Source organism: Apus apus, chromosome 5 (assembly GCF_020740795.1).
Source record: "Apus apus isolate bApuApu2 chromosome 5, bApuApu2.pri.cur, whole genome shotgun sequence".
NCBI classification, from domain to species: domain Eukaryota; kingdom Metazoa; phylum Chordata; class Aves; order Apodiformes; family Apodidae; genus Apus; species Apus apus.
In genome coordinates this window covers 28,076,704-28,097,579 of record NC_067286.1, presented here as the reverse complement: position 1 = coordinate 28,097,579, position 20,876 = coordinate 28,076,704, and the positions used below count along the sequence as shown (strand labels likewise).

Sequence of the window (20,876 nt, the reverse complement as noted above, 5' to 3'; positions counted from 1 at the left end):
GGGTAATGGATATTACTGTTAATTGAGGGAGTTTCAACTTGATTTCTCATTTTTATTTCTTCTGTTTAGATTTTGTATGCAAACAAACAGTTTTTTGTACTTGTCTATACTAGCTAGACATGTACTTTTTCAGAAGAAAAATATGCAATTTCTACATGTTTGTAGATCTGCTTTTAAGTGTACTGGGATTGCAGCACTTTGGTGTGCATGTGTTCTAGATTAATTTTTTTTTTTTTGAGAACCATTGTAATCTACGGTAATAAAGTAGCTGTAGCTTTATAGGTCTATTATTTGATCCCTTATCTTTGTCAATTTTGGGGGCCAATTAATTGATTCAGTTGATGTAGGTTTCATTTAAAATCAGATATCAGTACTTTTTGTGCATTTTCATTATTTCAAAAAACCTGAATAGTCTGCTACTTTGAGCCCTCTCTCAATCCAATCTCTTTGGTGGTTGTTTTGCTCATTCTCTGCTTGCCGGCCTAGGGGAAATTCCCTTTAGAGCTATGTGTGAAGTTCTAAATGTATTTTTTTTCCCTAGCAAAAATAAATTTTTGTGCATAAATCAAGGGTATGTATGAAAGGAGGCTGTCCTTAGGAGCCTTGATGGGTAAACTTAACTTGATTCGCAATAAGGAAAAACAAAAGGTGTTTCTAAATATTAGAAATAATGTGGAAGAGTGTTCAGACTTGAAGGACAGAAGGAGAGCAATTGGAGAGACCTACTCAGAGAACTTGCGGAGTTGCAAGTGAAATTAGGGGATTAAAAAAAAATAAGAACTTCATGCAAAAAAAATATAATTACTTTTATTAACTGCATTGTAAATATAAAATTACATCTTAGTCTGCTTTTCCAAGGACATTAAACTGATATAAGCAGTTGGGCTTCTTTCTCCTTCAGTAACTATTAAATTTGATGACCAGTATCAACATGATTTTACTGAAGAGTAGCAATTTCAAAGACCATTAAGTTGCTGTATGTTTTGTCACTGTCAGCAGACTAAAGAATGAATCCCAAACTTACTTCCTAGCGAAACCAGGGAAACCCTTGTCATTTGTCAGCAGCTGAACAAGTATTAAGATTTCTGTACTGGCTGCCCCGTTGGCAAGCATGTAGTTGAAAATTAGTTCGTGTGTGGGTAGCACACAGTGTAGAGTGTTTCAGTAGAAGACTTCAAGGGAACAGAGGTTACTGTGGTGGGTACTGAAAGGAAAATAGCAGAGAAATCCTTGGGAAACCATACTTTCTTGGTTTTTATTGCATACAGAACTGACTTCTGATGTGGAAAAGCATTCTGGATTCACAGAAGTGCTTAATTCTATTTTCTTTAAATTTTTTCATTCATTTATGTTTATCCATGATGTACTTTTCTTTCAGTGGTGTGATGAAAGATTCAACTTCCAAGCTACATTTTTACAGTGCTTGGCAAAACATGTGCCAAACATTTACTCAGCTGAAATGGACCCCTTGCTGGAGAAACAAGAAGAAATGGTCCAGGCAGCAATATTATACCCCCTGGAATGTTATTTGTTTGGGGAAGACCCAGATATATTCCTGGAGAAACTACAACAGAGTGGAACCTCCCAGCTCTGTGGGAAGGTGTTCAAAGGAGGAGAGACAACATACTCTTGCAGGTAAGGATACAGGTATATTATCATGAATGTTCAACGTGAGATAATGCAGCCAAGTGGTTTAATAAGATCAGTTGTCCTGCTAACTAGTGATTGCTTGTGTGTTGGTAGGTCTTTTCTTAACTGTCAGTGGCATTTGCTTCACGTTTCAAACCACGTTAGACTGAGGAAAATTGCATGAGAAAATCAAGCTTTGGCAGAGAAATGGGGAAGGAAATGGAAAGGATACTAAAGGTACTGAAAGCCACTGGTTAAAAAGATTGGATGACAGGGTGTCAGTATGGAATCTGTAACTGAATTGGGGGAGAACAGGCATAAAAATCTGTGCTCACACTTTCAGAGTCTTAAAACAGAATACAGCATTTCTGAACATTTTCAGTCCTTTGCTTAAGCAATGTGACCAGTGATCATTTTTTCACCTTTCTCATCCTGGAGTATATTAAAGACGTCAGCCCAATGATTCGATGGAATTTATTTTATTATTTCACGCGAATGCAAATATATTAACTAATATTAACACTATGAATACTAATATACTAATATTAAAATCCAGAGGTCTTGTGCTGACAATTCATTAATATTACTATGATACTCTTAGTCATAGTTTATTGTAGTTTTCAGTTTATGTTAAAAGCCTAGAAACTTTCATCAGAGATCCAGCCCTTAGAATTTAGGAAATGTCAAAATGAAAGCTCTGTGTAAAATTTATCTTTGTGAATTACACTGCAAGGTTTTAATCAATCGCATACTATTCAGTTTTCTGTAGGAATAGGTTAGTATTGTATGCAAAAGGAGAATGGTCTTTGGAGAAGCTCTTATGTGTTTGCTAGGAAGTGTATAGTGAATGTGACACTGGATTGTATGAAGGAAAAGGATGGTCAAGGCAGATTAGGGTTGCTGTAATGGGAGTAATTTTGTTCCCACCTCTGAGGAGTTCTCCTATGATAGCAGGCGAAGAGGCAAAGCTGTATTTCTGAGAGGTGGTCTTGTTTTGAGTTCCTGTCATGTAAAAAGGTAGCATTCATACAAAATACTGTACTTAAATATACATGTGCTTTGGGCTTATAAAATGCTAAAAACAATAGGTACTAAATAGATGGTATGTACTGATAAATAATAGGTATTAAAATCTAAATGTCTTGAAATGTGCATTCAGATCTAGCAGGCACTTCTGTTTGTTTTTTTTTTCTTTCCTTTAACTCACCTTGCAGTAGATTTATGGTAATAAATGAATGTTAGTGAAGTATTAAGTTGTTGTAGTGAGGGTTGTCGTCTGAAGGTTTACAATAAAATTCACTCTGTAATCTACCATTTCAGTTGTATTGTAAAGGACACTTGAACTAGATGTTGAACAGTAGCATAAAACAAAAACCTTGACATGTTTTCATTAAACGACTGTCATCCACATTTTGTGTAGAATGAGACAGCATTTAAAGAAAGAAAATATTGTCCATGTTCTAGAGAAAAACGGCTATACAAAAAAGCATATGTATGTGGGACAGAGAAAAACGTTTAATTAGATTTCCCACTAGTGTAATTCTGGATTTTCAGGAGTGCATGACTGAAACCGTTGAAATTAAATTTTGAAGTATGCATTCTTTGGCTCATTTAATAAAGGAATTATCTTAAGATTCAAACTTTTGTTTTGTAAGTTACACACAACCTAGCAGAAGTGTAGCGAAGGTTTTATTAGCAAACTGGCTACAGTTGTTGGAAACCATAATAAAGTCTACTTCGGAGTTATCACGGTTTTTAATAGATGTTTATTCTTGGCAAAACCAGAAATATGTGAGCAACAGGTTTTGAAAGTGGCAATCAAGCATTTTCCTCATAGATTCTAACAGGTTCAAGTATATGATTCAAGCTGAGCAAGAGTGGCTTTCGTCTGCTTTCTGTGATGTGGAGTAGCTGGTTTGGTGTGGGTTTTTTTTAATAATTTGAATCTGTTGTTAATCTTTATTATTATTTTTTTTTTAAGAGCAGTATTTTCTTTTGTGCTTGAAAATTCCATGCATTTGTTTTAGAAGATTTTCCAGTTACCATTTTTGTTTCAGAGACTGTGCAGTTGATCCAACCTGTGTACTCTGTATGGACTGCTTCCAGAATAGCATTCACAAGAACCACCGGTACAAGGTAGAAACATCTTATATTAAGAAATTGTACTTGCAGATTTTGAGAAGATATTTTTAAAGGCTATAATAAACTGCATATAAGCTATTAGTAATTCTTATTTAAAAAAATAAAATCTGGGATTTACTAATTATTTAACTATCTCTCTCATATTTCTAACTACATAAAGCCTCCTTAAAGAACAGAAAATTTCTATTTCATGGATTTGTTTGTGAATGCATACCTTGTTATTCCCTTTGGCAATATCACAGAAGTGCATGTGAGAGCAAAAAACCGACTGAAAATTATGGTTCTGTCCTGAGTCCCTGTTAGTACTGTGCCTATACAAGGGCTATTACTGCAGCACTTACGTTAACAAATGTTAAGCATCAGTTTTTAAAATTGTGGACATGCAATTCAAATGCAGGGTTACAGCAGTTTAAAGGTATCTCTGTTACAGTCTCTACCCCTTTCCCCTGCTCTTGCTTGGACTTTTCCACAGTCTGCAGTCCCTTAGAGATGTATCTGCTCCAAGTGGAGCCTTTTCTATGAGCCACAGTCTCTTCAGGGGTATACCTGTTGTGGAGTATACTTGTCCACAGCCACAGTTGCTTTCAGGTGCACCTGTTCCAGCGTGGCCTTCTCCATCATCCACAAAGCCTTCTGAGATAGACCTCCAGAGTCGCCCTCCCACAGCCAGGGTCCCTGCAGAAATAAAGCTGCTCCAGTATGGCCTTACCCGTGGCTGCAGTTCCTCTATGGGTGTACCTGTTCTGTCAAGGGCTTGCCCATGGCCCCATGCTTTGAGGTGCTCCAGCATGACTTCATGCATGGCCACTGATTCTTCAGGGTGTACCTGCTGTAGCATGGACTTCTCCATAGCCACAGATGCTTCAAGGTGTATGTTTTCCAGTGTGGATTTATCCTTGGGCCACAATCCCTTCAGAGGTATACCTGCTGTGGCACTGTCATAACCAGGGTCACAGATGCTCTGCGGTGTCCTTCTCCTGTGTGGACTCATTCACAGGTTGCAGTCCCTCCAACTCAAGTTCACGCTGGAGTTCCAGCCTGTCCAGTACAGCAGCACAGAAACAGCAGCCGTGCCCTGGCCATCTGCCAGCCCCAGTGCATCACTGTTGCTGTTATCAAGGTTCCCAGGCACAGCAGAGTAAGATGATAAGCAGTACAGCAAGCAGAGAAAGCAAAAAGCGGCCACTAATGAGCAAAAGACTAATGTAATGTAAGGCAAGCAAGCATGCACCATGGCAAGCAGACTAGCCTACCAATTAATAGCTAAATAGCAAGAACAGCTATAGATTCAGTCTAGCATTTTCTCATAAAATCTTTTGTTATCTCAAACCCTTCAAGCCCCACGTTTGGTGCTAAAAAGGACTGTCCTGGTTTAACCCTAGCTGGCAACAAAGCACCAAGCAGCTGTTTGCTCATTCCCCCCTTCTGGGATGGGGTAGAGAATTGGAAAGGTAAAAGTGAGAAAACTTGTGGGTTGAGATGAAGGCAGCTTAATAGGTAAAGCAAAAGCCACACACTGAAAAAAAGCCAAACAAGGAATTAATTCAGTGCTTCCCATCAGCAGGCCAGTGTTCAGCCATCTTCAGGAAGGCAGGGCTCTATCACACAGAACAGTTACTTGGGAAGACAAATAGCATCACTCTCAACATGCCTTCTTCCTCCTCCTGCTTTATATGCTGAGTATGACATCATATGGTCTGGAAGATGCCTTTGGTCATCTGGGGTTAGGTGGCCAAGCTGTGTCCTCTCCCAACTTCTGTTTGCTGGTGGGTGGTGTGAGTAGAAAAGTAGAAAAGGCCTTGACACTGTGAGCACTGCTCAGCAGTAACAAAAACAACTCTGCATTATCAACACTGTTTTCAGCATAAATCAAATCAGAGCCCCATACTAGCTACCATGAAGATAATTAAGTCTATCCCAGCTGAAACCAGCACAAGGAGATTTAGAACTGTATCATCTCTTTCAGAATCTTTCTGGTTCTCTTTAGGCCAAATCTGTGTTATCTTTGAGAGATTCCCATGCTTTAATTATTAAAGAGGGATCTTTTGAATAATTCTTAGCTAACTAGCTGCCTAAATCGTTTCCTTCACAGACCCCCTTTTTTGTTTGCTTTCTTCACTGAGAACCCAGTAATTTCAACAGCCTTGGAAGCAGAAATGGAAAACAATATACTAAGTATAATTTTTAAAGGTAGTCTAACTCTGCTGCAAGAGGCAAGAAAACATACAGAAACATTATATATTCAATTTAATTATCTTTCACAACCAAAAAGTAGGCTAGATTTTTTTTATTTTGCAGCTATTCCTTCTATTCATTGACATGACATCCATTGAGGAAATTTCTAACTTGTATTATCAACTGGATGTAACATTCCCTTTGAGTAAGGATGTTTCAATGGGAGACAGTTTGGAAGGTGGTCCTAGTGATCTCAGAATTAATGGGACCAAAATACAGTATTCTTCCCCACTGCTTAAGTCTTTGTATACTGATCTGAAAAAGAGTTGTAAGTATTGATTCAAACACATACAAAACTACTGGAATAATGCAGATATAACTTCCATACACATACACATACACACGCGCCATTTACAGAGAACTAAGAGGAAAACAAGGGAAAACAGACAATAATGATCACAGAGCAATTTGAAATCACATCTGGGTTGAGAAACTGTTGTCCTTTCTGTTTTTTAGGAACTTCTTCAGGCAAGACATGGAAGTAGGTAGTCAAATGGGAGCAGATTTGCTGCATTTCCATTTAAGAGATACAATCTAAAGAATACAGGTTATGGTTTTACTAGATTCATAGAGTGATTTAGGTTGGAAGGGTCCTAAGGAGGTCACCTAGTCCAACCTCCTGCTGAAAGCATTTGTAGTTAGATCAGGTTATTTTAAAACTTTTTAAGTAAATAATAAATTTCTCGACATCTTTATTGGGGCATTCAGTACTAAGGATAATTATTTTTGCCTGAGTTTTTTATTAACTTTTTGCGAAAAATGAAGCATCAGAATTTGTACTTTTCTGAAAGTGCAATGCAAAGTTAAAATTGCAAGAATGTATTTAGATGCTGATTATATCTTATTTTCTGATAAGTCTCTCTTTATCTAAAAAAAGAAGATAGTTGGTTTAAGTATGTTGGTTATGCAGTGACTCTTGCATTTTCCAAGTAGGTATTTCTCCTTGTGTTTGTCTTGAGGAATGCACATTTCTATTTTGCTTTATGTGTGCATATTTTGTGTCTAAAGTACATGTTTTTTTCAGATGCATAGCTCCACTGGAGGCGGGTTTTGTGACTGTGGGGATACAGAGGCATGGAAGGCTGGACCATTGTGTACTAGACATGAGCCTGGAGCATCAGGTTCTGCAAAAGAAGTAAGAATATTGCTTAAAAGGAAAGACTATTTATTGTAATGTTGCCTTTTTTAAAAAAGTGCTTATTTCTCTATATGCAAGTATATACCTTGTAGAATTCTATGAGCAGGACCAATTGACTTGAATCAAGTTTTCTTTGGTCAAGGTATTTGTTGGGGTCAAATGTATGTATTGGTCATTCTTTGTTTCCAGAAAAAAAAAAAAAGGCAAAACCAATAGAACAGTTCCATATGCCTGTTTTGTGCATTTCTGTATTTGGTTTGGAATTAAAATTGCAGTATCTTCTTTTCTTTGCTATGTGTATTTGTGTATTGCTCAGTTCTTATTTACAAATTGTTTTCCCAGTGGTTAGTAAATGTTTAGATGTAATACTTAATTTTGTATTTACATGTAGTTATTATGCAGTCAGAGTAGGTAGACTCTAGTGAAAGGGCAGAAGTACAATCACTACAATGAAATACCTCAGTATATTAATATATACTGTATGGAACTATTTGATAGATTACGTTGCATGACCATGTTCCTTTTTTAGTAAGACTTGTTTGTCAAAGACTTTGTATGAGGAAGAGGCTTGTGGATGTTTGGATAACCTCACAGTTTGTACTCTGTTTTGAGAATCAAGGACATTCATAACATAGGAATTTTCTCAGCATATAGTGCTTATTTAAAGAGTTGCAAAGCATGTGTGGAACAGATCTCTTGCCAATTTCTTTTCCAGCATGTTTTCTGATAGTACAGAAGTTTATCACATGCTTGTCAAACAAAAAGCACTCTTTACTGGATGATCCTGACCAGCATTCCATTACTTTTTAGTGCAGAGGCTGTATCATACTAGGGTGTTTATAAACTTACTCTGATCAGGTAGGAACAAATAAGAAGAGGGATATTTTTGCAGTATGTTTGTCTGCTATGCAGAACGTGGTAAAAATGTGCTTGGGCTGCTATTTTTAAAAGGTAGATTAAGTTTAGAGACAGAATGACCTCATTTTAAAAATGAGCCTGTAGTAGAGGACAGGTTTCAATCTGCCAGATGAGAAGCATCAGAGTTTTTAGCACTTATGAGATAAGGAGGTGAGGATTGGTAAAATACAGTATCCTTACAAAAATCCCTGGTTTGTTGTTTTTTTGGGATTGTTTGGGTTTTTTTTTAGATTTTTGCTGTGGGAAGATATTTACAAAACTTGTTGGGGTGTATGCAGTATGAGCCTCAGAAAAGCAATCCTTCGTTTTAGAATCCCCACTCTAGGCTTTAAGGAGTTATCCATTCCCTATTGATTTCAACTTAGTGTCTTCACTATGTCAGAAATACAAAAATGTTTTTTCTGAATGTATCCTTCAAACCAGATAATTTTTAGAATTCGTTTGTGAGATGAAGTAAAAATACTTCCCAGACGTATTTTAAAAAATAAAATTAATAATTTCATTGTTGGTTATTTTTAAACTTTGATATCTAAACACACTGTTCATTCTGCCACAGTTTTGTTTCTTTACCCAAAGCTTGAATAATTACACATTTTTTGGACATAGTTCTGAGGAAATTTTATTTTTGCCCTTTCAATTGACATTAGTTGTATCTTAATTTAATTTTACTGTGACTTCTATTAAAGTGGATAGCATTGAGGGTGGCATTGCATAATTTAATTTTTTCTATTCGTGTGAGTGCAATTCCCACTTTTAATAGTTTCTAAATCCTTTGGTGTAGTTTCTTTTTATTTCTTCTACAAACTGAGAGAGAGCAGTGTCTTAGTACAAGGTTCTTGTTTGGAGTATCTGTGTGCACAGCTTTGTGTTTTCCTCTAGTTCTGTCCTTTTTTCATAACCTACATTAATGTTTAAAAAGCCAAACTCTTAAGAAATACTGGAAAAGAAATTTAGAATATTTACAACTGAGTTGAATAAGTTTATTCTTTGCACTAGAGTTTTTTTCAATCTGCTCCAAATGATGGTGATGGTAGCTTTGGCAGTGTGGGGAAAAAATAATAACCCCAGACATTTACGTTCTTAATTACCAAGATCTACGATGAGCTTATCCAAAATTAAGTGTGTACACACATTGATATTTATAGACCATTCTTTTATTGGCAGACATTTTAGGTTGTATGTTTGTCTCCAAATTATTATTCTAATGCTTATCAGATCAAAAAACTGTTGTTCAGAGATTTGGAAGCAATTGGTCATATTAACACATTTTTATTTCCACTACATGTTTAGTTTTTCTGTCATATGGACACAATATAAGTTTGCTTGTTTTTTGTTTGTTTTTTTTTTAAAAGCCAACTGTTTCATAAATGAGTAACTGTAACTGTATAGTTGATTTAAGAATTTTTCAGAACCATTCTTCTTGGCTATGTTAAACACATCACTCTTTCTGTTCTTTTATGTTTAACATCTGTCAGATTATGTATTGCAGAAGTGAATGCCCTTAGTTCTTTGGGATTGAAAGCTTTGTTCTTGGAAAGAATTTTTGTTTCTCATCTTTTCTCACTCTGGCGAACACATATTCAGATTGTGTAGGTAGTTTTGGTGATCCTAAAATTATAGGAAACTATGTGTAAATACTCTAGAAAATACCAACTTCTGTTTTCTGTGTGGTGTTGTATATGACATTACTGGATTTGCTTGCATTAACATTAAGAATAAGATTATATAGCATTTATAAATGTATATGCTGAAAGAAAGGTGGTATGTGGAAATGGTTATCAGCCTCTTTGGATTATTCCCTCTTTCCACACAGTGTCCTTGCAAATGTATTTGTGTATTATACCTTAATGTTGATTGCTTCGTTCTTAAGTGCAGACTTGTTAATGATTTTGTTTGCTTATAGCCTTAATTTCTCTCCTGCTTAAATGTTTATAGAAAGTATTAACAATGCTATGTGATGTAGACACTTCACTTGATGAGCTTCATCTGGGTGGATGGGAAATGTCAGTTCACAGGGCTATTTTGAATTATTTATAAATCTGGGATAGGAGCTTTGAAAAAAACAAAAAAGTTAGGTTTCCTTGGATTATTCTGTTAAAGAAATGTCATAAATATTTGAGAGAATACCTGCACAGAAGAGCAAGCAATGTAGGGAAATAATTTTGGTTTGGGTTGCAAACTTTTAATATCTTCAGGTGTAGAGGAAGCTGTTAACCAACTTTTTAAATTTAGGTTAATAAAACTAATTGAAGTTTCCTAATACATTTGGTGAGGTCTTTCATAGTCTATTCCTAGATAAAACCTAGATGTGTGGGGAAAAAAAAAAGGTACATGAAACTGTTGGAATACTACTGACAGCCCTTGGAATGAAATAATTTTGAAGTGAAGACATTAGGTGCAAATAATTTGCTTGAAAATAATGAAAAGGCTCATTCCCTGAAACAAAATGTAAGGTATTTGACCAACCCTTTGTTCATTAAAAAAATTTCCGTATTAATATTATCTCATGTTTTGCAGAATTCTGAATGTCAGTTGAACGAAGAAGTTATGGAGCACTCTAGGAGGGTGTTTCCTTCTGTGATAAAATACATTGTAGATATGCTTATATGGGAAGAAGAGAAGGAACTGCCTCCAGAGCTCAGAGTTAGGTAGGGAGTATTTCCAACTTTCTCTTCAAAGCAGTAGAAACGTGGATAATGATTTTGCCTGTGGTATTCTTACTCTCATGCAAATATATATAGTGCCAAAATCCCTCTAAACAGCACTGTAGCATTTTTGACCAAAAGTTTATATAGGGACAAGCTTTTGATACCTCATAGTAAAAGTAACATGTGACTGTGTTTCATCAAAATGGAAAAAGACTATTGTGCAACATGTTAAAAAGACAGGTGGGATAATAAGGCAGCAGAGAGAGGAAATAATAGGGGAATAATGAAATAACTTAAAATCTCTTTTGTACTTTGCTTCTGTGGCTTTTTCTGCTATAGATGATGAGGGAATTTTGGAATATGTCTTTGATATGAAGAACATGCTTAATTTCCTTCTATAATTTTATTTCGTATTTGACAAATACAAAAGCTTCCAAGCTGTCAAGTGAGCTGTTGCTTGTATTGGATAGGACACTATTTACAATTTTATTTTTATTTGTGTGATGGTATGTTTGCTTTTTCCCAGTAGAGAGAAGGTGGACAGCTACTACTGTGTCCTTTTCAATGATGAACATCATTCTTACGATCATGTCATCTATAGCCTGCAAAGGGCACTTGGCTGTGAACTCAGTGAAGCCCAGTTGCATACCACTGCCATAGATAAAGAGGTTAGTGCATTCTGGGTATGGAGAAAGTGTTGTTTTTTTTTTTTTATCATTAAGAGATGCTACTATAGTCTATTTGATGATAAGATCTCTGTTTCTGGGATGCTGGAGCTCGAAGAGGGAGAAAGGCATGTTGTAGTGTAGCTGTTAATCGGCACTTGCTTCAAGAAAATTTTAAATCTCCTTAATTTTTCTTCAGGACAAAACTCATTTTTTTGCAGAAAGGAAGAACTGATTTATCTGAAGTTACTCCTTCCCTGTTTGGTATATTTTGCTTATTTTTTTTTTTTTCCTCAGTTGAGGTTACTGGGGTTTTTTAAATGGTTATTGTTGGAAAAATATGCAAGTCAGCAATATGCATATTCAGTTATATTGAATCAGAAATTTTTCTAACATTTTGCAAGAGTTAGTCTGGCTCAGACTTCATTTGCAGATTTAAAAACTTTTAATAAAGCAAATGAATCCAGAAGGAATCCATGAAAGAAAGAGAGCAAACCTGACAATTTTACTACTTTGTTTTTCAAACTAATGTCATATGTAAAAACCTCACACTAGAAATGAAGTGGGTTTTTTTCCACTGGGAAAAAGAAAAAAGCAGCATGATCAGTGTTTGAATTATCTTAATTGCAACCAACATAGAGTAACTTTTGAAGGTTTCTATTATGAAGGTTCCTATTGTTTCAAACCTAAATTTTAGATCAAAATTTGATCAGACTCTGTTTTACAGAGCACCTGCAATAACACAGAACTAGGTTAAACTGTTTTAATTAAAACATTTCCGCAACATACAGCTACTTCCCCTCTTCTTGTGTGAAATTCTTCTGTATGGAGACCTTGTTTTGGAAGCTCATGCTTCTCATTTCCTTTCAGTGGAATATGAGGGCTAAGCTGGTGCAGTTCTTTGCTTTATTGAAAGAGCTATCAGACCCACACTGTTTCATACACAGAAGTAAGAAATGGTAGGAAAGATTGCAGAAAAGCAATTCAGGATGAGTATACTTAATCCCTCTGATCTGTTTTAATGTGTATGGGAATTTTCCTTATCTAATAATATTAAGATACCCAGACTTTGTGTTGTTGTTCTGTTTTTAATTTAATCACAATAGCTTTTTTTCAAAAGAGAATTATGGTATTTTTTATTTTCTTCTAGATGTCTAAAAGCACCATGAGTAATATTGGTCCCTGTGGTTTTTTTATGTATAAAAACATTGCAAGGATCAATCTTGTGACATTTTCGTTTTGGTCTTATGCTCGGTATTTTATTTGAACAGGGTCGTAGAGCTGTTAAGGCAGGACATTATGCCTCTTGTCAGGAAGCAAAAGAAGAAATCAAGGTAACTTCCTAAAATATTATTCTCATTTAAAAAAATCAACTTCATAATTATTAATACTGAAGACTTATTTGTCTGCTGTACAGTCTTTAACTTCCAACTTCCATGCTTTTATAACCTGTCTGTGAACTTTTTGAAACTGAATTTACCCCACCACATTTGTTACAGATAGATAGGTATCTTCAGAAGTAAATATCACACTGATTTATTTATTTATTTATTTATTTTTTCCTTGGGAGAGGTAATGGGTGGTAAAGACATGAAAACTCACGCTCTCTTATTTTATGTGTACTAATACTTGCCTGATTTCTAGAGGCATTCTGAAAATGTTTCTCAGCGACCACTTCACGTGGAGGTTCTCCATGCTGATGTTATGGCTCACCAAAAGTTTGCCTTGCGCCTGGGTTCTTGGCTGAACAAACTCATGAGCTATTCAAGTAAGCAAAACAAATTTTTGTTACCATCATGCCATATCAGTATTTGAATGACTGATTTTCTCAAAGAATGTCTTTAGCAGTGTTCTATATGATATTTTCTTATTAAAATACTTCCACATTCCTCCCAATTAGTAAACAGATAATACAGTATTATAGGTGTTGTTATCCATCAGTATGGTTGTGAATGGCAGTACTTTTCTGTTCCTCACAAGTTTTAGCTCTCTGTTCTTTTCAGCTTTGTATTTGTTTCATTGATAGTCTGAGTTCCTCAGACAGTTCTTTTAATCAGTACAATTTTGTACTGTGTGGTTTCAAGGTTTCTAGGGGAAGTTTATCCACATTTTTCTTCCTAGATCATTTTTCTTCCTGTAATTTTCAGTTTTACCTTTTTTACATTTAGCTGATGATATAAGCAAAAACTGAAAAGGAGTATCTCAGTTTGGATGTAGCATTTTGGGTTAGGAAATTGTTAAAGGTTAGCTGATACTTTAATGTGTTTTAAGAGAGTCTTCAAGCACAGGATTCTTCTTCTGAATTATATGCATAGATGCTTTAAGAGCCTGATGTTCTCTGCTCTGCTGAAACGTTCTGGTGGTTCCTGTTCTTTTCTTGGTTTTGCTTCAAGTGGTAGAACACAGCCCAAGAAGCATTCACTAGTATTTATTTCCAGGTTGTCAGGAATTTAATTAATGATACTCCACTTTTCTTTTGAAATTAGTGATATAAGAGCTTGTTTCTGAATCTTAGTAACCCATGATTGACTCTGATATGTTGATGCCCAAAACTGCTTCAGCAGGTACTGTATATACTGATACATGCAAGAAAATACAATGTTCTAAAATTTTACAAAAGACTGACTTGGAAGGCCCAAGCATAAGCTGGCTTGCCTGGCCTGTGCATTTCTGTGCTACCATAGTGAACTCTTCTTACAGATCTGCTTTGCAAAGCTGTCTAAATTATTTTCATTGTAAATGCTCTTCTGCATCACTGGATTTATTAATAAAGTAGGTAAGAATAACAGAAATTAATAAGGGAAGAGTATGTGGGAGTATGTTCACTGAGGGAAAAGCATTGTTAAAAATAATTCATACTGAAGTGTCTTTAAGAACAGAATTTTGTAATTCTCGTTTTGTTGGGTCATATCATTTAATTATCAAAGCATTCTTGAACAAATGAATAATTTTATCCCTATAGGTGACTTTCGCCAGATCTTCTGTCAGATATGTCTCAAAGAAGAAGCTGGATCTGAAAAGCCCTGCTTCATAAGCAAATTGATGCTATGGGATGCAAAACTTCATAAAGGTTTGTGTGCCCATGCTGCTATACAGTGGATAAGCAAATTCATTTTTCATATGTAAAACAAGTGTGTAGAAGTAAGTGCATGCTCTGCAGGTGGAATTACATTTCTGTATAGTTTCTAAATTACATTTTTTTATACAGCCTTTATTTCACAGCTTTTATTTTTACATATAATTAATATTTTGGATATGTATTTGTCTAATGAATTTTTATTGCTTTCTATGTTTTGAAGAATCTTTTCACAAGATACAGCCTGAATATGAGTGATTTAATGCCTACTCTGTCTTTTAAATACATACCAATAAATATTAAAAATAAAAAAAACCCCAAAGTTCATACACTTTGTAGAATTTCAAGGCTTTTAATCATACACAATTATAATTGAATAATCTGTTCCTCTTTTCCACAAAAAGCTGTATCTTGGTACTGTAAATTGATGTGCATTGTATTCGCTCTTTACAGGGGCAAGGAAGGTTCTTCATGAGCTTATCTTCAGTAGTTTTTTCATGGAAATGGAATACAAAAAACTTTTTGCTGTGGAATTTGTAAAGGTAAATGATTATTTGCTTTTATGCTGTGAATTTTTACTAACTTCATACAGTTTCCCCCAAACCTGAATAATTGTTTCAATATAAACAATTTTCAAATAATTTTTTTTTTTTGGATTATGCTTTTTAATCTAGATAAAGGTAACTGGCATTTAATGGTTTTCTCTGGACTGAATCAAAGCAAATAAAAACTTATATTACTTATTGTACACATCCTTTATAGACAGCTGTTGAATAACTCCACTCAGTTTGCTGCAGGAGGAAGACTTGTTTTATAATAAGTTAATGTTTCTATTAATACTTTCTTGAGATGTGTAATTTCTTTTTGTGGAAAAGATTGATTTTAGGTGAAAAAATACTTGTATTACCGTTTAGCAGCACAGTTAAATTTGTGCTTATCTTCCATATTAAAGCAGTGAGGCACATATTTAATTGCTGTGGTGCATTGACAACATTGTGTCAATTTTGTTGTTTGAACTGCTTCTGTTAGAAAGGACATTGAGATGTAATTCTTCTAAATAAAAAAATAAACATTTAAATTAACACTTGTTTTATTTATTTCCCCAATATTCTCTTTTCCTAGTATTACAAGACATTGCAAAAAGAGTACATCAGTGATGATCATGACAGAGTTCTCTCTGTGACAGCACTCTCAGTTCAGATGTTCACTGTACCTACTCTGGTATGTACAGCCTGTCTCCACTAGAAATGTCAAGTGAATTTGAGAATTGCTAGCAGTACCAGTTGTCAGAGAGTTGTTAAGCATTGCTGAGTTTAAAACGAATGATTTTGAGGTCTGTTAAGGCCAATATTGTTAAGGCAAGTGCTTGAGTTTATGTGAAAATTCATTACCGAAGACAGAGGGAGTGCAAATAAGTAGAATTTTTATGCAGCATTGCTCTCTGAACTTTGTGTTCATTTACTGTGCACATTTACCTTCTTAAGTAATATTTAAGATTTGGGGGCAGAGGGCAAAAAATGGTTAAATGTTTTTTCATGTGAGTGAAATAAGTTGAATACTTTGGGAGGAAATATACATGTAGGTTTTAAAGGTTATATGTTTCTTGCCTGAAATACTAATGTAAAAATCCTTCTGCATGATCTTTCTAGAAGAAATCACATGTCCATTACTTTGAAGCTGTCAGAGTGAACAAACAGGATAAGTCAATAGAAATTGTGTTTATGAAGGAGCTTTTGTGCCTTGGACACTTTACAAATGCTTTAAGTAATTTCAAATCAAAATTACTGGAGTCAAAGGAAGAATTATCTTGACAGTTCTCTTCAGCAAAAAAAGAGAGAGGAAGAAAATGTTTTAATTTTATTCTTGCAGGCCCGACATCTTATTGAAGAGCAAAATGTTATCACCACCATTACAGAGACGCTTCTAGAAGTGCTTCCAGAGTACCTAGACAAAAATGACAAATTCAACTTCCAAGGTTACAGTCAAGACAAACTGAACCGGGTATATGCAGTAATATTTGACCTCAGGTAAGTGTAAAGCTGAGAAGCAAGAGCAGTTCTTTGAAAATCAGCAGTAGGATGAGATGTTTCAATTCAGGAATCTAATTATAAAACTCCTTTAAAAACAAACCCAACCCCAAACTTCTCAAAAAACACGTTGAACTTTAATGTTTTATTTTTCAGTGAAAACTTAAAATTTTCAACTATCAAAATTATATACTATACAGACATTTTTTTAATGACTTCCAATTATATCATTCCATGTGGCAATTGTTTTAATAAATTAAATATATCTAATATAAGGCAGTATGGGAAATGTGGCTTCTAATCATTACCATCATGGAAAAGCTGTATAATCCTCATCTGCATTGCAGTTTCTACTCTTACAGCTCCCAAATTACTCTAATAAACTGAATAATGTAGATGCAAACTTCCCCAAATACCTCAGTATCCAAAACCTGCTTGTTTCGAGTGATGGATTCGCACCAGGTGACTCCAGTGTTTGGTGAAAATTTTTAAAATAGTTTGAAGTGGGAGGGGAGTGTGATGTCATGATGCAGTTGATTATTTTAATACAAAGAACACTTTAGGATAAGCAGAAGAGAAGTCTGAGCAAAAGACTGTAATGTTTTCTTTGGGGACAGGTATGTCTTAGTCAGCAAGCCTACGTTATGGACAGATCGTCTGAGGGAGCGGTTTTTAGAAGGATTTGTTTCTTTCCTAAGGATTCTAACTTGCATGCAGGTACAACACATTTACATAATTTCTTTCTAATATGCTGCTATAGAGATATTACAGCACTTCTGTTTAATCATCTTTTTGTCCATAGCAATATTGTGGTACATTCTTCAGTCCATGTCTTGGGTGGGTGGAAAAGTAATGTTTACTTTATAGAAGTAACCTTTGTCAATTTTAGCTATGTGTATCTGAACAACCTATATTTTACCATTTGCTTATGGGATTTTGTGCTGTTTTAAGCCTGTGATCATTGATTTAGCCTTTAGTATTTTGTGGCATCTCCGTTTCAGGGAATGGAGGAGATAAAAAGACAGATTGGCCAGCACATTGAGGTAGACCCTGACTGGGAAGCAGCTATTGCTATACAGATGCAGCTCAAGAACATTCTTTTGATGTTCCAGGAGTGGTGTGCCTGTGATGTAAGTATATAAATAGTCTGGGATTCTTACAAGCATGCCTTTTGTGAATATTTTTGAGTGCCTTTTAAATAGCAGCTTTTTTAAAAAGTTCACTCTTGTTCAATACACATCTCCACAAAAATTGGAAGAATTAGTCTGTGATGTGACAAAGAGAAAAGGGATCTCAGAAAGATACAATCTTCTAGCTGACAAAGCTGCACAGGGTGTCAGGCAAATCATAAAGAGAAAAATACTTCTCATAATTCAAGATTTTGAAAATTAGGTTCATGGTATCACTGTTTTAAGGTTTTGAAGCATGTGGCTTAATTGCAAAAGTGGACCACAGAAACTTTTTGTGCTAATTGGTTAATTACACTGTAAGGAGTCTTAATCAGTGCTGAAGTTCATCCCTGTGCTGGGGGAAGCGACGAAATTATACTATTTGTTACCTTAAAGGTATTTTGAAGTGGGGTTCTGTTCTGGTTTTTTGTGGGTTTTTTTCAGTAGAGAGAGAAAGGAACAGCTGCAGCAGTGCAGGAGCTTCTTGATTCAGTTTGGGGTGCAAACTGTGCAAAATATTAAAATATTGCAGCTTAAATAAGCACATAGATTTTAGAGCATTTGCCAGAGCAGCTTTTTTGAACAGAAGCGTGTTCTCAGTTAGCTTTAGTAGATGCTGCACTGCTCCAGACCAGTACTTCTTCCAATACTTGAGCCCTGGAACAGGCTGCCCAGGGGGGTTCTGGAGTCTCCTTCTCTGGAGACTTTAAAGACCTGTCTGGATGTGTTTCTGTGTGACCTGCCCTAGGTGATCCTGCTCTGGCAGGAGGGTTGGACTTGATCTCCAGAAGTCCCTTCCAACCTGTACTATTCTGTGATTCTGTGAGTCTCAGTATTGAGAAAAAGAATGGTAATATTGTAGATTTTTAGTAACTGTTTATGCCATCAGAAAAAACAAGTGAGGAATTTTAGTGCATATGTACAATTTCAAAATAGAAAGCTAAGCATTTATTTTAAATTCTAGGAAGAGCTGTTGCTCAAGGCCTATAGCGAATGTCATAAAGCTGTGATGAGGTGCAGCACAAATGGCCGCTCACGGGAGAAGACAGTTTTTCACTTGTGTGGCCACACTCTGGAGAGCAGACCCTACAGAGTGTCTGCAGATCCTGTCAGCATACATTTACCTCTGTCTAGGACTCTTGCTGGTAGGTCGTGTGTTCTGTTTTGATTGCTATTTAAATTATAATCTGTCTCTTTCTTTACTTTAGAAAGCCATTATATTAAATGCTTCGCAGATCAGTTGCTCTCTGACTTTCTGACATTCTATTGATTGGACAACCCTGTTCCCCTGATGTCCCACAGAGGAAACGTTTTTCTCAAAAAAACATGCCATGGAGATTGAAGGACATTTTTTAAACAGGAAAGAGGATAAGAAAGTTAGGCGAGAAGGAAAATTTAATTTTTTAATGAGACCTTTGTTTTTTTTTCCTGGACAATTTAATATATGTGGTCCTGTATCTATTTCTACCGGTTTTATCTAAATGAATGTTCATTATTACTGTATCTTTAATTTATTGTCCAGCAGCATATATCTTAGGACTGTTGTAATGCTCTTCCTAAAAGATGTATGTTTGGAGCATGCCAGCATAGATTTCCAGTCTGAATACAAAGGACCACACCAGTGGGTGATTGCCGCTTTCTCTAGATTACAAACTAAATCATACGCTATGACTTAGCTGTAGATTCTTTAGTTTGATACCAAGATATCATCTGTTAAGCCGTGTAGTGATGAAATTCAGTTATTACTGGTAGATGACTCAAATGTGAAATTAAAATTTTGCCAGTGCTATTTATCATCTCCATTTAAATTGTTCTAATGACTTCATTAAATTAATGGATTTATTAATAAAATAATGGATTGTAAGACTGGTAAGAATTGTGACAATGTAATAGATCTATCTTTTTGAAAAAAGAAAGGAACAAGTCTTTCCTAAATAAACTTTTTTTTTTCTGTAATTCAATTTGTAGATGGTTTATCTAACATTTAGAATGTGCTGGAGAAGAAAATTTACTGATACTGATTTATTTTCTAATTTTTTCATGTTGGTTTTGTAGGTCTTCATGTACGATTAAGCAAGACTGGAGCCATCTCAAGATTGCATGAGTTTGTTTCTCCTGTAAGATTTTTCTTTTTTTTTTCCAAATGCTTCTTGTGTTTTATACTCAACACCTAAAATTATATCCTGTGACTTCCGTGACACACACAAGTTATTTTGCAGCTGTCAGTGTGTCTTTACACTGTGAAAATCACTGACAAACTTACTCTTGCTTTCTTTTTTGAATTTATTTTTATTCTTTTTTTTTAAATTCTAGGAAGAATTTCAAGTAGAGCTGCTAGTGGAATATCCTTTGCGATGTCTTGTCTTGGTTGCTCAGGTTGCTGCGGAGATGTGGAGAAGGAATGGGCTCTCTCTGATAAGCCAGGTACTCCCTACAACATGCGTGAGTGAGTTGGTCCTAATGGTGGATGCAAGTGTTTCTCAGTAATGATGCCAGTGGGGGTTTCATCCAGTGCAGAAAGAGGTCATGGGGTCACTCCTACACTTCAATAGAAAAGTTTCTAACTTGGTTTTATTCCAGCTTCATCAATGACTTACCATATTGTACAAGTATTTTCATCTCATGATGACTGTTTCTGACTCTCTGACATGGTACAAAAGTACTTTCAGATCTTATAAATCACTACTTAAGTACTGTTGACACTGTTGCTTGTAACATAAAATGTTAGAAGAATCTATTAGTATATGGAGATAATTATATGCAAAAGTTAAACCATTTTAATCTCATACTAAACTTTTGAGTGCCACATAACTGGACATAACCAACATTTTATAATACAGGCTTTTTTGTTACTAGAGTAAATATAGAAGGAGTCTACCCTCAAGATTTTGTATTTTGCCTGCTTTGGCTTCGTTCTTTTTTGTTTATTATTTAAATATTTTTTTTTTCTTTGATGGCAGAATTTTTATGTTTATCTTTCACATGATCCTTTGGTGAAATAAAAGTAAATACTGGTAGCCCCTTGTAAAATTCTCTCTGTGAAGTGTGTTAGGAGAAGAAGGTTATTTTGACTTTAATCAGTAGCAGCTGTTAGAATTCCGTAAGAAGAAGTAGGGCATAGACTTTCTCTGGATAGGTGAAAAAAACATGGCCTTCCTAAAGAAAGAAGCTGTGCGGTTTAAAAAAGCCTCAGATGTCAGCTGGTGCACATTTGATAGTGCATTACATA

The 20,876-nt window shown here is 35.3% G+C and overlaps 1 protein-coding gene across 2 annotated transcripts in view; it reads left to right on the top strand.

Moving 5' to 3' along the window:
- The window catches only part of UBR1 (ubiquitin protein ligase E3 component n-recognin 1), a 68,050-nt gene that overhangs the window by 9,934 nt on the left and 37,240 nt on the right, over positions 1–20,876 (top strand). Inside the window, exons 2-17 of one of the 2 annotated variants that reach the window (XM_051622579.1) lie at positions 1,379–1,635; positions 3,687–3,765; positions 7,031–7,141; positions 10,580–10,710; positions 11,240–11,378; positions 12,647–12,709; positions 13,020–13,143; positions 14,338–14,445; positions 14,905–14,993; positions 15,574–15,672; positions 16,321–16,478; positions 17,096–17,195; positions 17,480–17,608; positions 18,612–18,792; positions 19,703–19,764; positions 19,961–20,071. In XM_051622579.1, the coding sequence (XP_051478539.1) occupies positions 1,379–1,635; positions 3,687–3,765; positions 7,031–7,141; positions 10,580–10,710; positions 11,240–11,378; positions 12,647–12,709; positions 13,020–13,143; positions 14,338–14,445; positions 14,905–14,993; positions 15,574–15,672; positions 16,321–16,478; positions 17,096–17,195; positions 17,480–17,608; positions 18,612–18,792; positions 19,703–19,764; positions 19,961–20,071 (1,941 nt within the window). Of the gene's footprint in view, positions 1–1,378; positions 1,636–3,686; positions 3,766–7,030; positions 7,142–10,579; positions 10,711–11,236; positions 11,379–12,646; positions 12,710–13,019; positions 13,144–14,337; positions 14,446–14,904; positions 14,994–15,573; positions 15,673–16,320; positions 16,479–17,095; positions 17,196–17,479; positions 17,609–18,611; positions 18,793–19,702; positions 19,765–19,960; positions 20,072–20,876 lie in introns of both variants that reach the window. The other variant, XM_051622578.1, reaches the window with a different exon arrangement.